Here is a 23,289-nt window from a genome sequence, read left to right on the forward strand (position 1 = left end):
TGTCTTCAACGAGGTATGATCACTTGGATTTCAATTTACATTGTCGTTCTCCAGGTTCATGGGTCCCCACATGAACGACCAATTTCACATCCAATTAATTTAGTCCACTACCGGACCAAGCCACTCCTACCTAACTCTTTTAGGACAGAGTTACAAGAAACATGAGGGATCCCAATTGGAGTTCATTCCCTTTGGCGCCAGACTATTCACCCTCTAAATCCATGCTATTTCTTTTTGTAGAAGTCATCTTTGTACATTGCCCCCTCTTTTAGGTACCATCACCCTTCCTAAGATTACACACTTCAGTTGTGCAATATTATTTTTAGCTTCCAAAAAATGAATAGCCACTGGGGACTTCTGGTTTTGTAGCCTAATGTTCAGCTTGTACTCAGTCCAACGTGTTGTTATCCCTACATAATAGAAGCCACAAGGGCATTTCAAGCCATAGACCATGTTGGCTGAGTCACAAGTACTCGAATGCCGCAGGTTGATTTTCTTGCTTGTGTGAGGGTATACAATGAAGCTCCCTTTCATGATCTTGCCACAGTGCTGACAGTTGAGGCATGGTAGCGTGACCATGTCTTTGACCTTTTCAGAGTCTGATTGTTTGTACTCTGCCTGAACTAACATGTTCCTCAATGAAGAGCTTTTTTGTGGGCAAAATCTGGTGGAGCCGGAAAGAGCCATCTTCAGAATTTCCCCGTTTTTTGTACCATCTGCTTAATCTTCTGACTCTGCGCAGAATAGTTTGTCACGTATACTAATGGAGGATTAGTCTTGGTGGATTAGGACTTTATCAGGTCCCCGCTCGTGAGCTGTTCCACTTTCCTTGCCACCTCATTAATGAGTTTGGTGTCATACTTTCTTTCTATAAATGTGCCCTTCAAATTGGTTGCTGAGTCTCATACTCAGTTTGCGATGAGATGTTTCTCTGATATCTCATGAATTGGCAATCTAGTGTAGGTTGAGGGTTGACACTCATGGCATGTAACAGGCTGTTCCTGTCAGCTTTCGTAGCAAAGATCCTGGTCTTGAGTGAATCTCCTTCAGAGTTTAATTTATTTTAATTTATTTGTACATCTCAAAAGTTTACCTTCATCAAACTTGATTCCGTGGTGAATTTAATTTTGTAATGCATTTGAGCCATCATTTCAAAGAATTGTTCTAACTCACTCTGTGAGCCTCTCCATATACCAAACACATCGTCTTTATAATGGGTTTAGAGTTTAAGATGTTTACTCCATCTCTCTGGTGTCAAGACATGTTCTGTTTCGAGATATAATATATATCTGTGTTGGCATAGCTCGGTGCCATAGCTGCCCCCATAGTGGAGCCTGAAATCTGAACAAAATGTCTATCTCCAAAACTGAAGAAATTATTTGTAAGAACCAACTTCAGCAATGTGTCTAGGAAGAAAGGGGCCGGATTATGAGCGTGGCAGTCTGGAATTATGGGTGCCAGTCGCACGTTTCCGGACTGCCCCACTACAACTCTGTGGGCGGGGGCGTAACCGCACCCGCCCGCCAAGTTTTTATGGAAGCACCGGCACAGTTACCAACGGTGCAGCTGCTACTATCTTCCCAATCCCATGGAGTTCTATGGGACTCCACTTGAATGGAGAGCAACATTTTCCGGTGCCTGACTTTACGATCCGCCGGGACTTGTAATGTACCGGTGGCACTGGGTATTCAGGCACTGGAAAAGTGTTGTGTCTGGTGGCAACCCGCTGCTAGCACCATCAGGGTTACTGTAAGTCTCGTAATGAGGCCCTCTGCTTTGCAGGTATATGTAGAGAGTAGAAGCCACTCCATGGCCTCCATCCCCACCTCATGTAAAATCTAGTATAAAGTGAAGTGACATCGACTGTGAAGAGGATGTCCTTTCCTTGTTCTAACTCTGTCTCCTCTAGTTTCGATAGAAAATGAGTGGTGTGATGTAACAGGACATTATTATTAGAGGTCGATAGAAAATGAGTGGTTTGATGTAAATAGGACATTATTATTACAGGTTGTATTAGAGGTTGAATCGCCTTGTCTAGATATTGGGCTAGGGTTTCCAAAAGGCTTCCCAGAGCTGGGATAATAGTCCTACCTGGCAGGTCTTTTTATCTCCTGTGTATTTTGGGCAATACATGTATGACTGGCATGATGGGATGTTCTACCAGTAAAACAAATAAAATGGGGAATATAAATTAAAAAGAAAAAAAGGAGAAAGGAAAGAATTGAAAAATAAGAATGTATTTACTGATTGATCTAATGTTATTATTGTATTAATTTGATATTTAGACTTTTTCTTTTGTATTTATTTGTTTCACGTTGAAAACTATAATAAAAAGATGTACAAAAAAAAACAACGATATTGTGTAGTCCGTTATCACTCCTCTAAAAGTCTCTATATTTTCCTTTGTTATTCAATTGTGTTTTAATTTCTGCAAGATAATCCACTTTGTCCATCAGTACCCAGGCACCACCCATGTCCGCTGGCTTAAATATGATGACTTGGTTAACAAGTAGGAACTTCAAGGCTTGCCTTTCTTAATCAATGAAGTTCACCCGCTGGTTCTGTACAAATCTTAATTTACCTAAATCGTCTGTTATGTCCCGCTTTCAGCAGCATTCGTTGTGGCAGAGGTGGAGCCAGATGCATTACATTTCCTCCTCCTCACCCAGCATGGCACCTACAACTCTGTGTACCGGTCCAGCAGAAACAAAAACAGCATGTCTCGTCATCAACGTTCCTCCAATTGCATTGGTGCAGTATGGGAAAAGCCTACAAGTGTGTCGATGCTATGGGCAATGGCACGTTGCTACTTCTCTAGCAGGATGCTCGTAAATTTGCTCGCTGTCCTTGGCTCTTACTTTCTATCAACCTCAAATACTTACTTGTGTTTGCGCCTCTTGTTTTCCTCCCTTTCAGTGCTCCTTCGTTTCCAGATTGATTCCCAGCATTACCGGCAGAAACGAAACACGTGTCTTTCCCGACTGCCACCCTGAGCCTTTAACTCTCATTCTGTATCGACACAGGTAGGAAATTACTCTTTCTTTGCCACGCTCCCGTAGTTGCCATAGCGGAGGGCCTTGTTTATCTGACCTTCTTTATTTCATACCTCTCGCATTGTCATTGCTTCAGCATGTGATCCAGGTGGCTCATCCTCATTGAGCTTCACCGGAACTTGTTTCATAGCTCCAGTCTTCAGATGAACGAAGAACGACACTCCATCTGAGACAGACATCACCTATGAACAATTAACTCGACCATCAGAGTTTTCTTCCCCAGAGGGTTTCCCTGGGACTTTTGTCGGCCCTGTCTACTGCACCAGGGAGACAAAGGTCTCGGGGCAATTCTTCACACCTTGCTCACCTTTGCTGCTTCGGACAGGTCAGTCTAAACATTTTACGTATTGCTTATAACAGTGAGCAAAGCCTCTTATCCCATATTGTTTTCATCATAGACCAACAGATGCAGCAAGATACCAACCCGTAAACGGGAAAATGTGTTGTTGTGGCAACAAGTAGCCCGTACCCCATGGGCAGGAGAAGTGCCCCCAGGCCCCTTACCTGGTGGAAAATATGATGGGAACCCTCAAAAGTTAAAGGACTTTTTTGGATCAATGTACGGTTCAATTTACATTCAAGGCTGCCTATTTTCCACCCAACAGAGATAAAGTCAGACATTTGATTTCGAATTTTGACAGGAGCTGCATTGGCATGGCGTATATAAACCGGGGGGATACCAGGTATAAATGTGGAGATGGAGGAGCAGGCCTAGTTTGAATAAAACTTAACGAAATAAGCCTCCCTATCTCTAGAGGGTTTGATAATTGCAATACTAGGATATCGAAAATATGTAACTCATTTGATTCCACCAGAATTATGGGAACACAGCGCACATTGAAAATTCAACCACACTCTAACAACCAATATCATAAATTCAAACAACATTATTAAATCTTTAATACATCAAAAAGAGTGGTTAAAAACATGAAAAACCATTGCAGAAAGTGGCGAGTACTAAATAAAGTGGCCCGTGCTTATCACTTAACAGGTGATTACAAAGTTCAAATACAGTACACACCAGTTATATAATCAAGGTGCAATTGTACACACACATAACAAAAAGTTAATGAAGAGCTCACATTTGATAGAACAAAACAAAAACCACTATTGTTATCCACAATCGAGAGTATTTGATTGGTATAAACCTCTAATGTCTATGCAACGGTACAAATACCTATAATACATGTGGCGTGATTATAGTGCCTGTCACAACACTTGGTCTGGTGTTGTACTATAACCGAACATGTTTCATTCCTCTAGACTGAACATTTCGGGTCATTGTGGGAATTTCTTCAGGGGTAGATCAACAATATTGCTGCCCCTGGAGGGTCTGGTATGTGGTGACTAAAAGATGATACTCATAGAATCTTGAGAGTAGACTAGCAGTTTCTAACGAGGAGTCTCTTTGAGTGGCTATTCGATGAGGTAGTAGAAAGGATGTACTTTCTTAGTCTCTTCCTCTTAGTGATGTGTAGGATCCTAGACCAAACCCTGGGTGCAGAATCAGAAAGGGACCTAATTAGTATAAGGACGTTTTGTATAAATTGCATTATTCATAGTGTAATATGTGGGAGATACTTAGAATGTTTACCATAAATTCATTCGCGTAATGCATCCGTATCAGCTGCGAGGCTCATAGTGTGGCAGTCATGATATCCCTGAAGACACACATGTAAAAGTCGTATCAACAACCTTCACAAAGTTTGAACAGTAATGGTGCTGGTTCATATATTGTTTAATTGCATGGATTTACAAAGGTATGACACTTACTTGAAATGCATGCAGTTCTGGTAAACATTTCAGGTAGGCAATTCAAAATCTAGCCTGGAGACAAGGTGTGGGTCTAGGGTTACTAGAGGCCATAGAGACTCCTGCAGATACAAACAAAGCCGGCGCAGTTTTAATAGTGGATTACATTACACATTGGTAGTGAGACACCGCCGGAGTCCACAGACTACTGACCGGATGCCAAACCAAAGTGGCAAAAAGTCTCAGTGAATGACTAGATCTGTGAGTCTATTATGCAACAGGATGATAGTGCATGCTGCTCAGTAGAGGTGGTGGTTAGCACGCTGTCAGGTGGACTGAAGTGATAACGATTAGATAAGGGCACAGCAGGTAGCCGGTGACCTGTTGGGGTTGTGGGGCGGACTACAGTCACACTTGTCTCGCTCCTAGGAAAGAGGCTCAGTGCATTGGCATGGGCCACGTCTCTGGTTACTACTAATAACCCAATTCTGGATTCTTTTCCAGCATTTCTTAATAGCCTATGGGCCATGTTTGGTCGACATAAGATAACTTTTTCTACACAAGACCAGCTATTAGACTTTAGACGGGGATCTATGGATCTGTTAGCGTATATTACCTGATTCAAACAAATGGCAGCCAACACTGCGTGGCCAGATGATGCATTGATCAGGATATTCAGATGAGGCCTCTCAGAAGACTTGAGGAACAAGACCCCTCCAGTACCCCGAGCAGCGAATCTCGCCAGGATGAACACTCTTACCATGACGATGGATTACCGTTTGCAGGAATGTGGCTGTGAATGCAGGAAGGGTAGAACAGCTTGACAAATGGCTGAAACTCCTCAAACCCCTTTGGTACATTCAGACTCAGAGGCACCCATGCACTTGGGCATAGCCAGAGGTTCTCTGTCTCTCGAAGAGCGTAATAGATGTAAATCATTAGGCTTGTGTATGCATTGTGGTTCCAAATCCCATCTCATTAGGGAATGTCTTGTAGCACCACCTAGGCGTTTGGGAAACGCAAAATCCCAGATGTAGAGGGAACCGTGTTTCGGGAAGGACACTTAGGTTCCCCTATTCATATACTCAACACTTGATTGTGGTAATCAGAGCGTGATTAACATTTTTCAAAACGGAAATACAGAAGATCTCTGCCTTAATTGATTGTGGGGGAGCAGGTCTGTTCATCGATGACCACTGGGCAAGACAACAACGGATCCAGAGAATATCCAAAGAGATTCAAATTTTGGTTGTAGGGGTTGATGGTACTTCATACATTTCGGGAACCATCAGTAAACAAACCACATCTCAGTCCATGCACATATCCTCCATCCATCCATGGCAGATAACATTCAGTTTATTCCCGAGCAGTATCAAGCTTTCAGGATGTATTTTCAGAATTGCAATTTAAGGAACTCCCTCCCCATCGACAAGATGATTGTGTTATCAATATCATTCCAGAGGGTGCTAGAGGGCCAAGCAAGATGGCCGCACTGCAGCTAGCTCCCGCACGGCCAGATATCAATACTGAATAATCCTGCATAATTTTGGAATTCTACCGCCTGGGTGCGGCATACCCAGAAGGGCAACCAGGGACAAAAAGACGACCCGAGAACCATGGCCCTCCCTGGAGGAAAAAGATCTGCACAACACAGGCTGAGCCCAGTGTCGGGCACCGAGTAACAGACTGCTCGGCACAGGTACGGCGCAGGCTGGGTGGTAACTCAGTCTCAACTGCCTCGCTGCGTTCCCATACTGCTCCAGCCCCGCACCACACACACAAGCCGCATTTGCCGCCACGACGGGGAAAAGCAGCATCTCCATAGGGTCTAAAGGGATCAGGCCTACATTGCCAAGCAGTGTCTCTCCTCCCGGCAAGCACACCACTGGGCTCCCGGAAGAGCGCATTACCAGCAACTTACACCACAGCTGGGCTCGACTTTCATGCTCCCTCTCATACAGTGATAACTGGCACCACGAATCCAAGCTCTTCCACAAGGAGTAACGCATAGACGCCTCCGGCAGTCCTGGTACAATGGGGAAGACAGACAAATCCCAGAGAAAGCTAACCTTCGAAGCTGGAACTGCCCCCAAAACTCCTAGACTCCAAGAAGAACCGGAATCCCCAACCGATGGTGAACACCAAATAGCAGAAGTGAATGCCGCAATCGACATCAAGGGTCTCTTACTGGACCTAAAGGCGGGCATCGGGAGTCTAAACAATTAAATGGACGGCCTCTCCTCTAAAGTCGATCTCCTCCAACACAGAATGGACACCCACACCGAGTGCCTCAACGAGGTGGAACAGCGCATCTCCAACCTCGATGATAAAACAGTGACCATAGAAGCCAGAATCTCTCAGCTTGAAACCCAAATGAAGGTCACCAGCTCCAAGTGTAAAGATTTGGAAGGCCGTTCTCGACGGAATAACATCAGGATTATTGGGGTGAGAGAACACCAGCTCGACACAAAAATGGAGGACTTCGTAGAATCACTATGCACCACCCTTTTCGGCCGAGATGCCCTCTCACACCTCTTTGTCGTGGAACGTGCACACAGAATCCCATCCGTCAAACCCATCCCAGGGACTCCCGCCAGGTCAATAATAGCGAAACTACTCAACTATAAAGACTGCGACGCCATCTTGCGACTGGCCAGAGTGAAAGGAGAGCTCCTCCACAATGGGGACAGGATACACTTCTATCCAGACTTCTCCCCAGCCGTTCAGTCCCAGAGAAGATCTTTTACTGCTACAAGACAAAGACTAAAAGAGAACCAATTCTCTTACTCAATGCTCTTCCCGGTGCACCTCAGGGTCCAGCATGGGGGGAAAGTCCATTTCTTCCAAACGCCAGAGAAAGCCAACGCTTTCCTGGATCGGGAAGGATGCCCCGGGCTGAACACCAACCAAGCACGCATGCAAAGAGAAAGAAGCCGCAGAAACCCCTCTTGACAGTCTCAAGGTCATTGGCACTAAAACCAGAATACAAAAACACAGCAACTGGTCCAAATGTCACTGGAGTCTAGCACTCTGCGGCCGTGCAACTTGGGAGGCCCCTATCGCCCCTTGCACAGCAAAGTTAATTCAACTGTTCATTGTTAATGGGTGGGAAAGTAAGGGATGGATCCGTGCCGTTGCGGAACCCACCCCGACCAAATGCACCAACAGGCGAGTTGGGGGTTGCCTGTGTAAGGAAGGACGTTAGAGAACAAGGTTGGGAATGCAACCCCAGACCGCCGACCCCAGTCATCCCCGCAGCTCACCGTACTCTGTCACTGCCCCTCCTCTGCTTGCTCTGGAGACCGGCAGGTGTCAGTCACCGACGCTACCATCAACACCAGAACATCCCTCATGTCAAGCCAAACAACAGCAGCACAAATATTCACAATAAGCGAATAATTCAAGGTCGCCACTTGGAACATGAGAGGGGGCAATCGCCCCTCATAAACAAGGAAGCTCCTGCAATACCTGAAGAGACATGACATAGACGTTGTCATGCTCCAAGAAACACATCTCCTTCCCGAAAAAGAGCACCAATGGGCCTGCAGCTGGGGCTGTCATAGGTACTTCTCCTCGTACTCAGCCTACGCCAGAGGAGTGGCAATCCTGATCAACAGGCGATCCGGGTTTCGACTGGTAAACTCCATTAGGGACACCAAAAGCAGATCCCTCTTGGTGAGAGGGATAGTGGAAGGAAAAGAGGTCACTTTAGTCAACACTTACGGACCCAATGTAGATGGAGCAAATAACTTTGACTGGGTGCTCACACACCTCGCAACACAGGCAGCAGGGACGATCATCTGGGGAGGTGACCTCAACACCGCCCTAGACCCAGCTAAGGACAGGTCGCGCGACACAACACTGCCGATCTCCAAGGCCGCCCTCCAAATACAGAAAATCTGCAAGGCTTATAACTTGGTAGACGCATGGAGACATAATAACTGGTGACTACACATTTCATTCAGCAGTGCACAACACCAACTCCAGAATAGACTACTGTTTTATCTCCACCGGAGGTTCGCTCCAGCCAGGGCTCTGCCAAATATTACCGAAAACCCTTTCTGATCACTCCCCGGTAACCCTCATCTGCAATCCTGCCAACTACAAGTCTCGCCTGCTACATTGGCGCTTCAAGCCGGGGTCACTGCAGGACCAAGTGTTCACCTCAGAACTACGCGATGAGATCTCAACATTCTTGGAAAACAATGTGGGTTCAGCAAGCATGACCTGGGAGACACTGAAGTGCTTCGTGAGAGGGGTCTGCTTGGCCAAAGAGAACAGCATCCTTAAACTGATCCGTCAAGAGTTAACTCCGCAGTCCAGGCCGCTCTTAAGAAAGAACTACAAACGTTCAGGACCACAGCAGAACGAGAAATAAAACTCCTAGGCCGGAACAGCCAGATCCGTCACTATGGCGAAGGCCAAAAACCTGGAGCCCTCCTAGCGAAGCTGGTAAATGCTGACAGGAAACTCACAACGGTCGACTCCCATCAAGTTACAACGGGGTACCAGGCAAGGCTGCCCCCTGTCAGCATTGATATTTGCATTAGTAATGGAACCCCTGGCGTTGTCCCTTCGATCCAATAAGCTCCATCGGGGATTCAGCATAGGCCCGCACAGGCTGATCATATCCCTATATGCAGACGATGTAGCGTTGTTCGTCCATGACCCTGTCGAAATCCTGACCCCAATAATGAGAGAGGTAATTAAATTTGAGGCAATCTCCGGGTTAAAAATTAATCATACCAAATCAATAATATGCCCGCTCACCCCTGCCACTGCACCTTTTGCTGACGACTTTCACTTTACATGGGAAACCTCACGGGTACGCTATCTAGGAATATTAATGTCGCTAAACTACCATGAAGTCTTTCGGGACAACTACGAGCCAACATTAAAAATACTCCAAGAGAAGGTTAACTGTTGGAAATCTCTCCCGCTAACCCTGTGGGGCAGGTCCTCCTTAGTTAAAATGCTAATTTTGCCAAAACTGCTTTACCTTTTCTCTAACATCCCCATTCTTCTCCCACAACCCTTTTTGAGGAAAGTCAAGAGTCTTGTCCTTGAACTCCTATGGGCAGGCAAACCCACCAGAGTGGCTCATTCAACCCTGATACTCCCGGTATCCAGCGGGGGACTCGCTCTCCCGGACCTAGAGAGATACTATTGAGCGGCGCAGGGCAGTTCCTCGGCCACTGGTACAATACTCATCTTGTCAGACCCCATGTACAAATAGAGCGGGCCCTGGCGACTCCTAACCTGCTGAGGGCGGTGGTCGTTAGTCAGCTCCCAGTGCCCTATAACGCTATGAATGTTGTCCTCACGACATAAGCGGTCTGGAAGCAACTTGCATTAAAATACAGAGTCTCACTGAGATACTCACCCCTCTTCCCGATCAAATTCATCCCTGGGATCCCTCTGACCTCCAAAAAAGTCTTCCATACCTGGGTAGCCAAATTACAGCTAAACACCCTAGGTGATCTGTTCACTGAAGGCATCTTTATGACTCCACAAGAGGTAACAGAGAGAGGAGCCACTACCGCTTTAGATAGGTTTCTTTATTTTAGAACTAGATACACCCTCCAAGCACTCTTCCCCACCTTCCCACGTGAACCCTCGACTTGGCAATTATTGCACAACGTGATTCAAACGCAGGGGGAGGGAAGACTAGTTTCAGTCATCTATAAATCTATCCTAACTGACACAGCAACCATTAACCCCCGCACGAAAACTAGATGGGAAAAATCCCTTCAAGCAGTGATCCCTGAGGATGAATGGACATTTATACTACGACAAACACAAAAAATAGCACTAAACTCACGTCTCAAGAAAATTCATTTCAACTTTCTCCATCAGACATACTTCACCCCCACTAAAAAGAACAAACAACATCCAGACTCACCGGCAAAATGCGAGAGATGTGGAATCTTAAATGCAGACTTTGTACACCTCGCATGGGACTGCCCCAAGTTATCACTCTTTTGGTCCCAAGTCCTTCAGACCACATCAACAACTATAGGGGAAGAAGCGCAACCCGTCCCGACGGTGGGACTTCTCGAGATGACGCAACAACTTTCTCCAGCTGTGAGGAAACTGACAGGTGTGCTACTGACCCTGGCCCGCAGGAGAGTCGACATGACCTGGGGACGGGGGCCAGTCCCATTGGTAGCAGACTGGCGGAAAGACATCCTTTACTGCCAAAACGTCAAGTCTGATTTCATCAAAACACTGCCACAACACGCACAACCTCCCGACATCTGGGGCCCGTTCGTGGCATTCCTAATCAACGAAACAGCCGATGATGCATCGTCCTCGACAGGAGAACTCGGCACCTGATGCAGGGACACAAACCTTAGCCAAGCCAAAAAACCCAGCATAAGTACTTATCCGCATGGAGGAGGGTTCGAACTACGGCAAGGGTTGACAGACTGAGTGAGAGGGGAGGGGGGTGGTAGGGGAGTTGGGTCGGGCACTTTGGGAACACACCCCTTTGAGGTGTGATTGTTAATGTAATAAGTTTGGAAAAATGCAAAAATAAAGGTTTAAAAAAAAATCAATATCATTCCAGACAAACCAATGTCTTTTGGCCGTATGTACATCTTGTCTGAAAAAGAAAAGCAAGAATCCGCCGAAAAAGCCAAAATGCCAGTTGAATGTTCGTATGTTTGTATGTTGTATGTATTTACGTTGTTAATTGAAAATAAAAAGAAATTTAAAAAAAAAAAAAAAAAAAAAAAAAAGTTCTCAAGGAATATCTTCATACTAATCTGAAGTATGTATTGATAACGGAATCTCAATTGCCGGCTTGGGCTCTTCATTTTTTTATCTCCAAGAAGAACACAGAAGAATTGCATACTTGTATCAATTTCAGGGGATTGCATAAAATCACTGTTCCTGAATGATTTTCAATGCCATTAATTCTGGATATACTCGTAGCTGTGAAAGGGGTATCTGTTTACACAAAACTCAATCATCTGTGTGCTTACCACTCTGGAGGCGAATGGAAGATGGCATTCAAACACCCTTTGGCCAATATGAGTATAGAGTAATGAAGTTGGGTCTTTCAAATGCACCCGCCATCTTCCAACGGTTTATGAAATATGTGTTTGCAGACCTCTTATTGAATACCCTCATCGTGTATCTAGACAATTTCCTGGTTTATTCCCATAATCACGCAGACCATACCATACATGTTTAAACCGTTTTACAGTATTGGATTAACAACCACCTCTATTGAAAACTAGAGAAATGTGAATTCCATCAGACAGAAGCTACCCACTTGGGCTATGTTTTGTCATATGTGCCCTTATATGACAAAATATAGTCCAAGTGGGTAGTCATGGATCCCAATAAGATAACTGCTTTATCAGAATGGCAGTCACCCAAGTTGGTTAAGAAACTTCAGAGCTTCTTAGGTTTTACCAACTTTTATCGGAAATGTATTTCCAACATTTCTCTGATCATTTTTCCATTTACGGCTTTGCTCTAGAAAGGGTTCACGTTCCATTGGTCACCTGTTTCGAATTAAGCCTTTAGCTAACTTAAGACGGTCTTCACTTCATCCCTGATATTACATACCCCAGATCAAGCAAGGTGTTTCATTTCTGAATTGGATGCATCTTATAACGGCCCTGGCTCAATGCTCAAGCAACGTGATGAAATGGGGATTGAATATCCTGTGGCCTACCTGTCGAAGACACTTCTCCATTCGGTGCAAAATTATACAGTATTGGAAAAAGAATTACAGGCTATCAAATGTGCGTTTTAAGAATGGAGACATCTGCTATTGGGGGCTAAAGTGCCAGTGGAAGTCAGGACTGATCATCAAAACCTCAAGAGTCTTCAATTTGCAGAAACTCAAAACAGTCGACAAGCTTGCTGGGTTTATTCCTTTTCCTCGTATAACATTACCTCTACCATAATTCCCAGAGAGACCAATTACATGGCAGATGCTTTGTCCCATAATTTGGATAATACAGACAAACGTTTCCAGTAGGAATGAAATTTCCCAAAGCTGTTTCCATTTGGGCCCTATCAACTTTTCTTCAATCATTGAAACATGATACCCTCACTCACGATATGTATTGCAAGGAGATGGCTATTGCCCAAATTATTTCCTGTGAGAGAGGCTATTATTTCCAAGATAGTCAGGTTTTGATTTCAACTGTTTACCTGCGCAAAGAAGTTCTACAGTTATGTCATGACTCTCTGATGGCAGGACATCGAGGTGTTGCTAATACCCAGGATCTCATCCAGATATATTTTTGGTGGCTTGATTTGACCAAAGATGTAAGGGACTATGTCTCATCCTGTGTGATCTCTTTGCAGTGAAACGTTCCTAGAAAAACTTCTTTGGGTCATTTAGTACAATTCGCTTTGCATACAAAGCTGTGGCAGAAGATTTCCACAAACTTTATAGTTGATCTACCTCCCGCAAAAGGACTTAACACTATAATGGCTCTGTTTGACTATTACACTAAATTGGCCCATTTCCTTGCTTTGTCCACTGTTCCCGCAGCTTCTCAGATTGCTAGAATATTTATACATGCTATCTTTTCGAAAACATGGTTTACCTGACATCCTTCCGGATAGAGGTCCTCAATATACCTCTAGATGCTGGCAGTTAGTTTGTTCTGCCTTGAAAATTCAGCGGGTCCTCAGTTCAGGATATCATCCACAGACAAATTGCTAAACTGAGAGAATTAGTCAGACTTTAGAATGTTATCTACAGTGTTTTTTTTCAGCTGCCCACGATAACTGGGTGGCTCTTTTGCCCCTTGCGGAATTTGCATATAATAACACAACACATTCCACGCTAGGGGGTTAGTCCTTTTTTTTGCTCCTACATATTCCACCCGGCTTGTTTCTCTATCATCACATGGTCGGCTACTCCTGCTCCTGATGTGGATGCCTTGGTTTCAGATATACAACAGGGCCATTAATTGGCTGGCACCGCATTACAAGCGGCCTAGGACCGTTGTAAACGTTTTGCTGACCGTCATCATTCTCCTGCTCCAGTTTTGGTACCTGGGAACAAGATTTGGCTGACTTTGCGCTTTCTTCCTTATCGTCTGGTGCCTTTGAAATTGTCTCCCAAGATCTTTGGCCCGTTTGAGATCTTGGCTCTCAGAGGTACTGCAGCCTTTCTGCTACGTCTACCGGAATCTTCTCGAATTCATCCGGTTTGTCATGTCTCTCAACTAAAGCCGGATGTTCCTGATAGGTTCTGAAAGAATGTAGTGACGTGCCCTCCTCCACTGGCCACTGCATCAGGTCCAGAATTTGAAGTCTCCGAGTACTTTCGGGGTCATTTCAGTGACTGGAAGGGGTATTCTCCTGCAGATCGTACATGGGAACCCTCTTCTTCGGTGCATAAACCTCAGTTTGTGTGGCTGTTTCATTATCTTCATCTGGGTAAGCCGGGTTCATCTCCTTTGGGGAGGAGGCATACTGTTACGTCCCACTTTCAGCAGAATTCGCTGTGGCATAGGTGACGCCAGATGGATTACATTGCCTCCTCCTCACTCAACATGGTGGCTACAACTCTGTGTACCGGTCCAGAAGAAACAAAGACTGCATGTCTCATTATCAACGTTCCTCCAATGGCATTGGTGAGGTATGGGAAAAGCCTACAAGCATGCTGTTGCTATGGGCAATGGTGCATTGCTACTTCGCTAGCAGGATGCTCGTGAGTTTGCTCGCTCTCCTTGGCTCTTACTTTCTATCAATCTTAAATATTTTATGCCTCTTGTTTTCCTTCCTTTGATTGCTCCTTCATTTCAAGATTGATTCCCAGTGTTACCGGCAGAACCAAAACACTTTTCTTTCATGATCGCTGTCCAGAGCCTCTAACTCTCATTCCGTGTGCAACACGGGTAGGAAATACCTCTTTCTTTGCCACGCTCCCTTAGTTACCATAAAAATACCAGAGGGCCTTCTCTATCTGTCCTTCTTTATTTCAGACCTCCCATATTGTCATTGCTCCAACGCAAGATCCCAATGGCTCATCCTCATTGAAGCTTCACCAGAACTTTCTTTCACAACTCCAGTCTTCGGATGAACAAAGAACAACATTCCATATAACACAACAGGAATACCGGTAAGGTCCAAGACATTCATATCGAGAACCTCAGTGTGGCATACCTGAGGTAACACAACAGGAAGACTGGCAAGGTCCAAAAAGTTCATACCTCAGAACCCCCTTGTGGCTCACCCGAGGTAACACAACAGGGATACTGGTAAGGTCTGATGCATCCATGCCTAGAGCCCTAGTGTGGCACACCTAAGATACGACAACGGGGCACTGGCAAGGTCCAATACATTCATACCTAGAGCCCTTGTGTGGCACACCTAAGATAAGACAACGGGGCATTGGCAAGGTCCAATACATTCATACCTACAACCCTAGTGTGGCAAACCTAAGATAAGACAGCGGGGCACTGGCAAGGTCCAATACATTCATACCTAGAGCCCTTGTGGGGCACACCTAAGATAACACAACAGGGGTACTGGTAAGTACAAGACATTCATACCTAGATCCCTAGTATGTCACACCTGAGTTAACACAACAGGGGTACTGTCAAGGTCCAAGACATTCATGCCTAGAGCCCCAGTGTGGCAAACCCCATATAACAGAACAGGGGTACTTGTAAGGTCCAAGAACTCATGCCCAGAGCCACAGTGTGACCCACCCGAGGTAACACAATAGGGGTACTGGCAAGGTCCAAGATGTTCATGCCGGTGGTTCAGTTAAGGACAGGGTCAGATACGGGCACGAGTGCCATCATTGTGGAGGAAGGGATCCCGGGGGAAAGGCAGGACACAAATGGTAGGCTAAGTTCAGAACTTAACAAAGGTGTTTGAGGAGGGTGACGTGGTAGAAAGTTCTTAAACCTCATAAAATGTGCTTTGCACCCTCAAAGGGGGTTTCACAAGAGTTTTCTGATTAAGTATGGAGAGTTACAGATGTTATTGTGGGCAGAGGGTGTACAATTTGCTATGGATGTTGGAATTTAGCAGGCTCCAATATGTGTTTTTTAAGAAGTGAGCTACCAAATGTGTAGGTGTTGAGATCACTTAGTTTATTTTTTTTTTGCCCACTCAACGTGATGTTAATGGGTATTACGATGGGTCAGTGAATGGGCACTTTCATGGGTATAGGATTGGGCGAGTGAACTGTAGCTTTTATGGGTATACAGGTGGGCTCAGTGAATGTGGTATTTCATGGGTATTGAGTTCGGCCAAGTGAGTGTGGGCTTTCATGGGTTTAGAGTTGTGTCCAGTGAAGTGTGGCTTTCAGGGGTATACAGTGGGCCTAGTGAAAGGGCACTTTCATGGGTATATTGGTGGGCTCAGTGAATGCCGTCTTGCATGGATATTGAGTTGAGCCCAGTGAAAATAAACTTTCACTAGCTGTTCCCGGCGTAACACACACCGTTCTAGCATATCTTAAAGGTCAATATCGGTTGGTAATTCATAGGGTCATTTCTGAGCCCCTTCTTAAATATTGGAATTACCACTGATTGCTTCCAGGCAGGGGGCGTAGGTCCCTGTGACTTATTAATGGTCTAATGAAGTTGGGTCTTTCAAATGCACCTGCCATCTTCCAACGGCTTATGAAATATGTGTTTGCAGACCTCGTATTGAATACCCTCATCGTGTATCTAGACAATTTCCTGGTTTATTCCCATAATCGCGCAGACCATACCATACATGTTGAAGGCTAAACATATAGGAAACTTGTCTTCTTTTGAATTTGAAAGACATATTTGCATCAGATGGAATGAGAGGTATGTGTGGTTTAGGAACAGTATCTAAGTTTAATCCTTTGATTGCACAGGCCTCTATGATGTGTCTTTTTAGATGCGTAATTGCCAAACCTGTTCGAGTGCAGAGTCCCTGTGTTGGCATAAGATTTCGTAGCAGCATAATTACAGCACCTACTGTCAGTTTTAGCTTGTGAGAAGGCATTTGTCGTACAGCGTTTTGCTCTTTAGAGACTCAAACATTGAGCTGCTAATTAACTGTTCATTGACACTGGAACCGTTCTGGCCTGTGTGAAGAGAAGTGGGGGAGGAAAGAAGTAATCCAAAATTATTCCAAATGTTTGCAATAGTGGAAGTGGAAGGTGAGTGCGTTGGACCGTGCTCCTTCTATTTGTTAAAATTATAGCTGTTGTTGAAGTGGGAGGGCACACAGAGGTGCACTTTGCCATTTGGAGAGCAGGGGGCAACCTAACATTGATAAATTACAACAGCTGAGTACAGAAACATACCTAAGTGTTTTATATATATATTGAGTTGGGCTCAGTGTGCTTTAGCTTTCTTGGGTATTGAATTAGACCTAGTGAACTTTATCATTCATGGGTATACAGATGGGCCTAGGGAAAGGGAGCTGTAAAGGGTACTGAGCAGGACATACATTGAGAGATGTCTAGATTCTCTTAGGAATTAAGTGGTGAACTGATATAATTTGCTTTAATTAATTTTTATGATCAAGAAGTTGACCTTTAAATTGATTAAGGAGTTGTATGCATCGTGCAACTAAAAGAAACAGCTGAGCACTGCCGCTCTCTTTAGAAAAAATGTAATTAAAAAAACAGAATGTACAAAAGGGTTTCCACAAACATATATTTCCTAAAATAAAAATGCACCCATAGAATGTGAGGACATGGGCCTGACCACGGGTGAGAGAACATCTCCCAGACACAATACAATGGGGGGCTTTCCCGACACTATCATCGGCACCTGTGCATTCAAGTCCTGGCACATTATCAGTGGTCCCAACACATCTCACATACCATAACAGTCAGGCTTAGGCTCTGGGAAGTGGCTGGTGAGGTACTACTTGAACTATACACTTTCAGCAACATGAAAGGATTCCCTGCTCTTAGAAATAGGTTCATAGTGGTATATGTTACCTATATTCATGTCCAAATCGATTCAGGACAAACTATTAGATAGTACTTGACACCTTATATTCCCGAATGTAATGTATATCTCTACTATGTTATGCTTTATTGTAGTCTATTGTTATATGGGCTTTTCGGACCAATTCAGAATGGTGATTGTATCCCACATGCACTGAGCTTGTGCTGTGATCGTTCTACTGTCCAGGGGCACTGGATGTCATCACCAGGGCCAGTGTCTGCTTATTGTTGTGGGGAACTTGTGCATTAGATCAGCTGTCCTCCAGCCCCTGTTTTACAAAACAACAACAGAGTAAAGTGAAATAAAGCAGTGGTGGACAGTTGTTTCGGCGTTCAATATTCATTCATTATAGGCTGCCTTCCTCAGGCACCCACATTGATGTTTGTGTAGTATGATAAAAGTACAGAAATGATCTGGGAAAAGTAGTCTGTGATGAATTCTGTGGGGGGATAGGGGTTGATCCATGAGGTGTCATCATGAGCATTTGGACAGCGATGCTTGCTTAATATATAAGATCCTCTTGAACGCTGGGTATAGACCAAAGAAGATTTGTTTAACTATTGACACCGACACTTGCTTTCGATACCCTGAATTTCAGATATTGCCTCGCATCTATGGGCGAGGTAGGGAAAGAGGAGCTCAGCTCACCTGCAGAATTTTCTCCAGTTGCTGGTGATCTTCTACCATAAGTATGCTGGTGCTGCAGTTCTTGGCCACGTACAGACAGCCGTCCGCTGAGCTTGTGGTGTAAATTCCAACAGGTAAACCACTGCAAGCAAAAGAGGAAGAGAAAATGCATTAGCTATATCTTGGTTTTTAAAAGACTTCTTTAGTGTTGCAGCAACTAAACTGCAACAATTATTTAGCACAAGACCCATTTGTAACAATGTACCCCTGCCACACAGACCTCCCAATTGGACTGGCGGGGGAGAGTGTGTCCCTGCCAGTGTGTCCCCCTACAAAGCTCAGTTATCACGAATGGCCATTAAATAAGTCCCAGAAAGTGGTCAAGAGTGAAAGATCAATACTTGAGAGGCAGCTCTCATGGGTAATTCATGGGTAAGGGGGTTGCTATCCAAACTATGATCAGAAAATCCCAAGATGTTTTCAGAATGGCAACAGATTTGCGAGTCATGTATAATATAATGCATTGCCAGCCTGGTGCTATTTGATTGGTCTGCTGGACAAGCTCTGTTCGCTAGTGACCAAGAAGCAGGTCTGTTTGATGGTTTCATGATAGAGGTACCTTGTGTTGCCCATTATCAAGAGGGAGTGTGCATGAATGGCAAGTCATTGAGAGCAGTTACTGAGAGTGGGTCATCCATACCCCGATAGAGATGATCATGAGCACATATTGGCCACTATGTGGAAATCAGCAGCAGCAAGTCAGCCACTACTGAGTGACGACCATCATGAGAGTGTAGTCAATGTCACGGGGTGATGGTCATGCACTTTAGTTGCTGGTGAGCATTCAATTTGTAAATAAATCTTCAATCGACCAGATAAATTTCTCCTAATAGCATAAAGAATTAATGTTTTTTCCCTTCCTATTATTTATATGTTCTCTCATTCTCTGACTCAAATTCTCTCTTTTTCTATTTTGCATGCTCTCTCCATAGTTCCCTGTTTATCCAGCTCCCAACCCCCCTCCCCACACACACACACTACGAAACCCAGACACTTTCAAAGCCAGACGTTGGGGGTCATTACAAGGTGGGCGGTAAGGGATACCGGGCACCGGTAAGGAGACTGGTGCCAGCAATCCCTTACCTCCCTATTCCAAGGTCCCTTGGCGGGGACCGTAAGGAATGTGTGGTCCGACCACACGTACCTTACAGGTCCCGCTAAGGGAACATGGCGCTAATACTGGGCTTGCAAGTCGCGAGCCCGTTATTAGCGCCCTCCCCATTCCCATTGAGCCCTATGGGGGCTCAAATGGGAATGGGGAATGGTTTGTTCAATGGGGACTTACCGGTCCCGCCAGGGTCGGACTACACCGGTAAGTCCCCATTGAACAACACCGGACTTGGTCATGGTATGGGAGGCAGCCATGGTGCTAATAGCACCATGGCTACCGCCCATCTCGTAATAACCTCCATTCTCTCTTTCTCTCTATTACTCTTTCACATCCTTACTGCACAGACACAAGTAGTAATTAACAAAACCCATGACCATATGCAGGTCTGAAGGGTGTGCATAGAAGAAAGTCTGATGTCTGAGATAAGTCTTGTGTGCCATTTCATAGCTACCATACAGGCATCCTCGGCAGAGCAATATAAACAAACTGTGTTCCCACTAGTAGAATGCCTGAGAGCTGGGAGTGCTTCATGAAAACCAGATAACTTATTTATTTCTTTATTTTCATTTGTTTTTTTTTTACAAACCTTTACAATTCACAATTAAAATCACAATATAAAAATAAAAACAGATAAAGCAATACAAAATAGAAAAAAAAGAAACCCCAGTTAAAACACATCTTAATAGTAAAACGTTTACCTCCTCCTAAAACCAAAGAACAACTGTGACATTAATTGGGCACCCAGAACATGTGTGGACAGCGAACATAGGCAATACCATGTAACAGCACACAGAGAGGCTTAAGACCAAATCAAGTCTAAAGTGATACAGTAAAGGCGCCTGTGACCCTTGGCTCACTGGGTATTTTGGACTACAACTCCCATCAGCTCTAGCCAGCATAGCTAACGGCGAGGGATCACATGAGTCATAGTTGCAGATCTCTTCAGTAGAATATGTGGGAAGCTATTTTTAGCGGTAAAGGAAATGCAAATTCACAAGAACACATCAGACTTCAGTGTCCAGAAAAGGGGAACTACAGGGACGTCATTTGGGGGTCGCCAGAGGTCGCAACTGCGACCTCTGAGGTCTCCCTTGCGACCTCTGTGGTCTCCCTTGCGACCTCTGTTAAAAAAAAAGAAATAAAAAAAAACATTTCTTTTTTTTTTTTTTTTTTTCGTTTTTTGTAATGCAAGGTCCTGGAGTGGCTGGCTCTCATGTTCAGGCCCTTCAAAAAAATAAATAATAAGACAAATAAGAACAGAAGTGCCACAAGTCTAACACTTTCAGCACTGACCCTAAATAAGAAAGAATAGGAAACCAAATAATGTGTCTTTCTGGAATTCTGTACAATAATTGCTAAACTCATTTCAGGCACACTTCAGGGGGTGAGTCACTGATTTAGTCTGTTCTTAAACGCCTCAACTCAGCCTTTAATCCTTCTGAGGTTGAAAAATGAGTACCAAGACAGGTTGGGTGATATTGGGTGTATATTTTTTCTATATAAAGCGCTTAAGTGTAAGTGCTATATAGTAACACATCATTATCATTTGGTCATGGACGTCTGCTTGCATTCACAGTAATTTGGTAATATGGGCCTATACACACTGACCTTAACGCTACATATGGCAATCCATTCTTGCATGAAATGTACATCACATTAAAGTGCATCGTAACCATATTTTTCGTAACCATATTTTTCGTACTGTACAATGCTGTGATGTCACTTCCTGTTTTGGCAACGGGTGAAAGGTTCGTGTTCCATCGCTTCCCGCGATATCACTTCGGGGTGGGGTCAAATGATATCAGTTCCTGTGATGTCATCAGGGGTCAAGGGTCGTGTGATGTCACTTCCGCTACCCCTGGCATTTTGGTGAAATGACATCCCTGGGGAACTATGGAGTCAAAGTCACTCTCCTTTCTTGTTATGATCTGGATACTGTCAGGCAGAGGCACATATAAAAAGAGAAAGACTGCATACTCACCCTGCCATGATGGCGCCCATATCAGCAATGAACCACTCTGGGGAGTTACAGCCGAGGATCCCAACACTTTGGAAGCGCTCCAGCCCGAGCTGTAGTGGAACAATAAGAAAGAGATAAAGGACAAAGCTTCATTGGCGTGTACCATCTGCCACACAGAGCACATAGATACCGTGACCACACAGGCTCGACTTTACTTCCACAGGCCCAGCTTCACTTTCAGTACAACCTATGGAAAACCTGCACTCAGAGCACAAAGATATCACAGGCCCAATGATCAGAGTGAGAGACAGAGGCCGAGAAAGCTATAGGATCTATAACAAACTGCAATGTTGTCCTCTTTTAAGAATGGGGCGTAGAGTAGTGACATAACCCTGACTGACACAGGTTGAGCGGCATGAAGCAGAGCAAGCTGTAAAGAGGCGGGGTTAAAATAGCTGTGGTGCTCGCCAATTACAGTTAAGTGCGTGAATCTCAAGTGAGCAGTTCATCACACTCATGTTCCATTGAGTGTGGGTTTGCTAGTTTGTACTTCTTTCAATAAATACTCAGATGTCAACTTCAAGTGTAGACTACCTAATCTCTTCAATGTACAGGATCATATCCATCGTGATAACCTTTGGGATAGTACTTTCAATTTCAAACAGCAAAACAGGAATGATGAAACATTTTTTCCAAGAGGTCCCCCAAGAAGGCAAAGCTACCATTATGGTCCACCCCAATCCTGTTTCTCACAGTCAATGGGCCTCATTACGACCCTGGCGAAAGACCATGGTGCTATTAGCACCATGGTCCATGCCGGTAAGTTACCGACTCCGCCATGGAGAAAGGGGGAATTACCACCCCATTACAAGGTTGGCGGGGCAGTAATTCCCCATTCCTCCATGGCCCTTCCCCATTCCCATTTTTGCCCCTTAGGGCTCAATGTGAATGGGGAAGGCGCTAATTGCGGCACCGTACTTAGCACCAAGGTCCCTTTGCGGGTCCCTACTTTAATGGCTGGTAAAACTAGCCGTTAAGGTCGGGTCCCGCAAAGGGACCTCGTAATTAGGCGCCAATAGGTTAACGGCGCTGCAGCCTTTTACAGCGCCGTTAACCCATTAGCGCCTGGGTCGTAATGAGGCCCAATATCACTAAAAGTGATATTTCGCTTTAGGATCGAGGATAAATTGTGTCTCCTTATATAGGTGGGGAAGGTTCAGCTTTCTTAAACCTTATTTCTACAAAAGCTGTCCAGAGAGCTGAGGTCGGTGAATGTCTACCCTGAATGCCAGGGGGGTATACTATACAGAAGGAGTTGTCTTTGGGCAAACAAGACTTAAGAGGTCACAACCAATCTTGTGTGCGCATGGATCAGAGCGATGACAACATGTGGCATAGATTGCAGGCCTAGCTTGCAGGTTACTACCAATTGAGGTTACAAAGTATTATAACAAAGTAGGCACAAGAGACTGATCAGAAAACCTTTCGAGTGCCAAGGGAGGAACATTTGCGGTTAACAGCATAATGTGAGGGCTGGATAGTGGGCCGCAATTATGAACACTGAGGAGGGAAGAGCGCTGAGGGGGAGACAGGTCAGTGAGATGGGGTTCGGTAGAGTACACTAAGGTAATACTATTTCTCTACAGCATCTTTTTTTTAATTGATATAAAATATCCAAAAATCTCAAAATGAGTTGTTGTCAATGTACTGATGAACAATTAAAAATATGAAAAAAATCACAAAGATAAATTGTAATTAATATTTTGATCACTGATTATCATCAGCCTCGGGGGGATA

The 23,289-nt window shown here is 44.7% G+C and overlaps 1 protein-coding gene across 1 annotated transcript in view; it reads right to left on the reverse strand.

Annotated features, from left to right (window-relative positions):
- LOC138510659 (long-chain-fatty-acid--CoA ligase ACSBG2-like) overlaps positions 1-23,289 on the reverse strand; it is a 508,494-nt gene that overhangs the window by 396,262 nt on the left and 88,943 nt on the right. The window contains exons 2-3 of the mRNA XM_069626444.1: positions 21,514-21,602; positions 18,383-18,503 (exon numbers count right to left, since the gene is read on the reverse strand). Coding sequence (XP_069482545.1) covers positions 18,383-18,503; positions 21,514-21,602 — 210 coding nt within the window. The remainder of the gene's footprint in view (positions 1-18,382; positions 18,504-21,513; positions 21,603-23,289) is intronic.

Source organism: Ambystoma mexicanum, chromosome 6p (genome assembly GCF_040938575.1).
Source record: "Ambystoma mexicanum isolate Mex_15411 chromosome 6p, UKY_AmexF1_1, whole genome shotgun sequence".
Lineage (NCBI taxonomy): Eukaryota > Metazoa > Chordata > Amphibia > Caudata > Ambystomatidae > Ambystoma > Ambystoma mexicanum.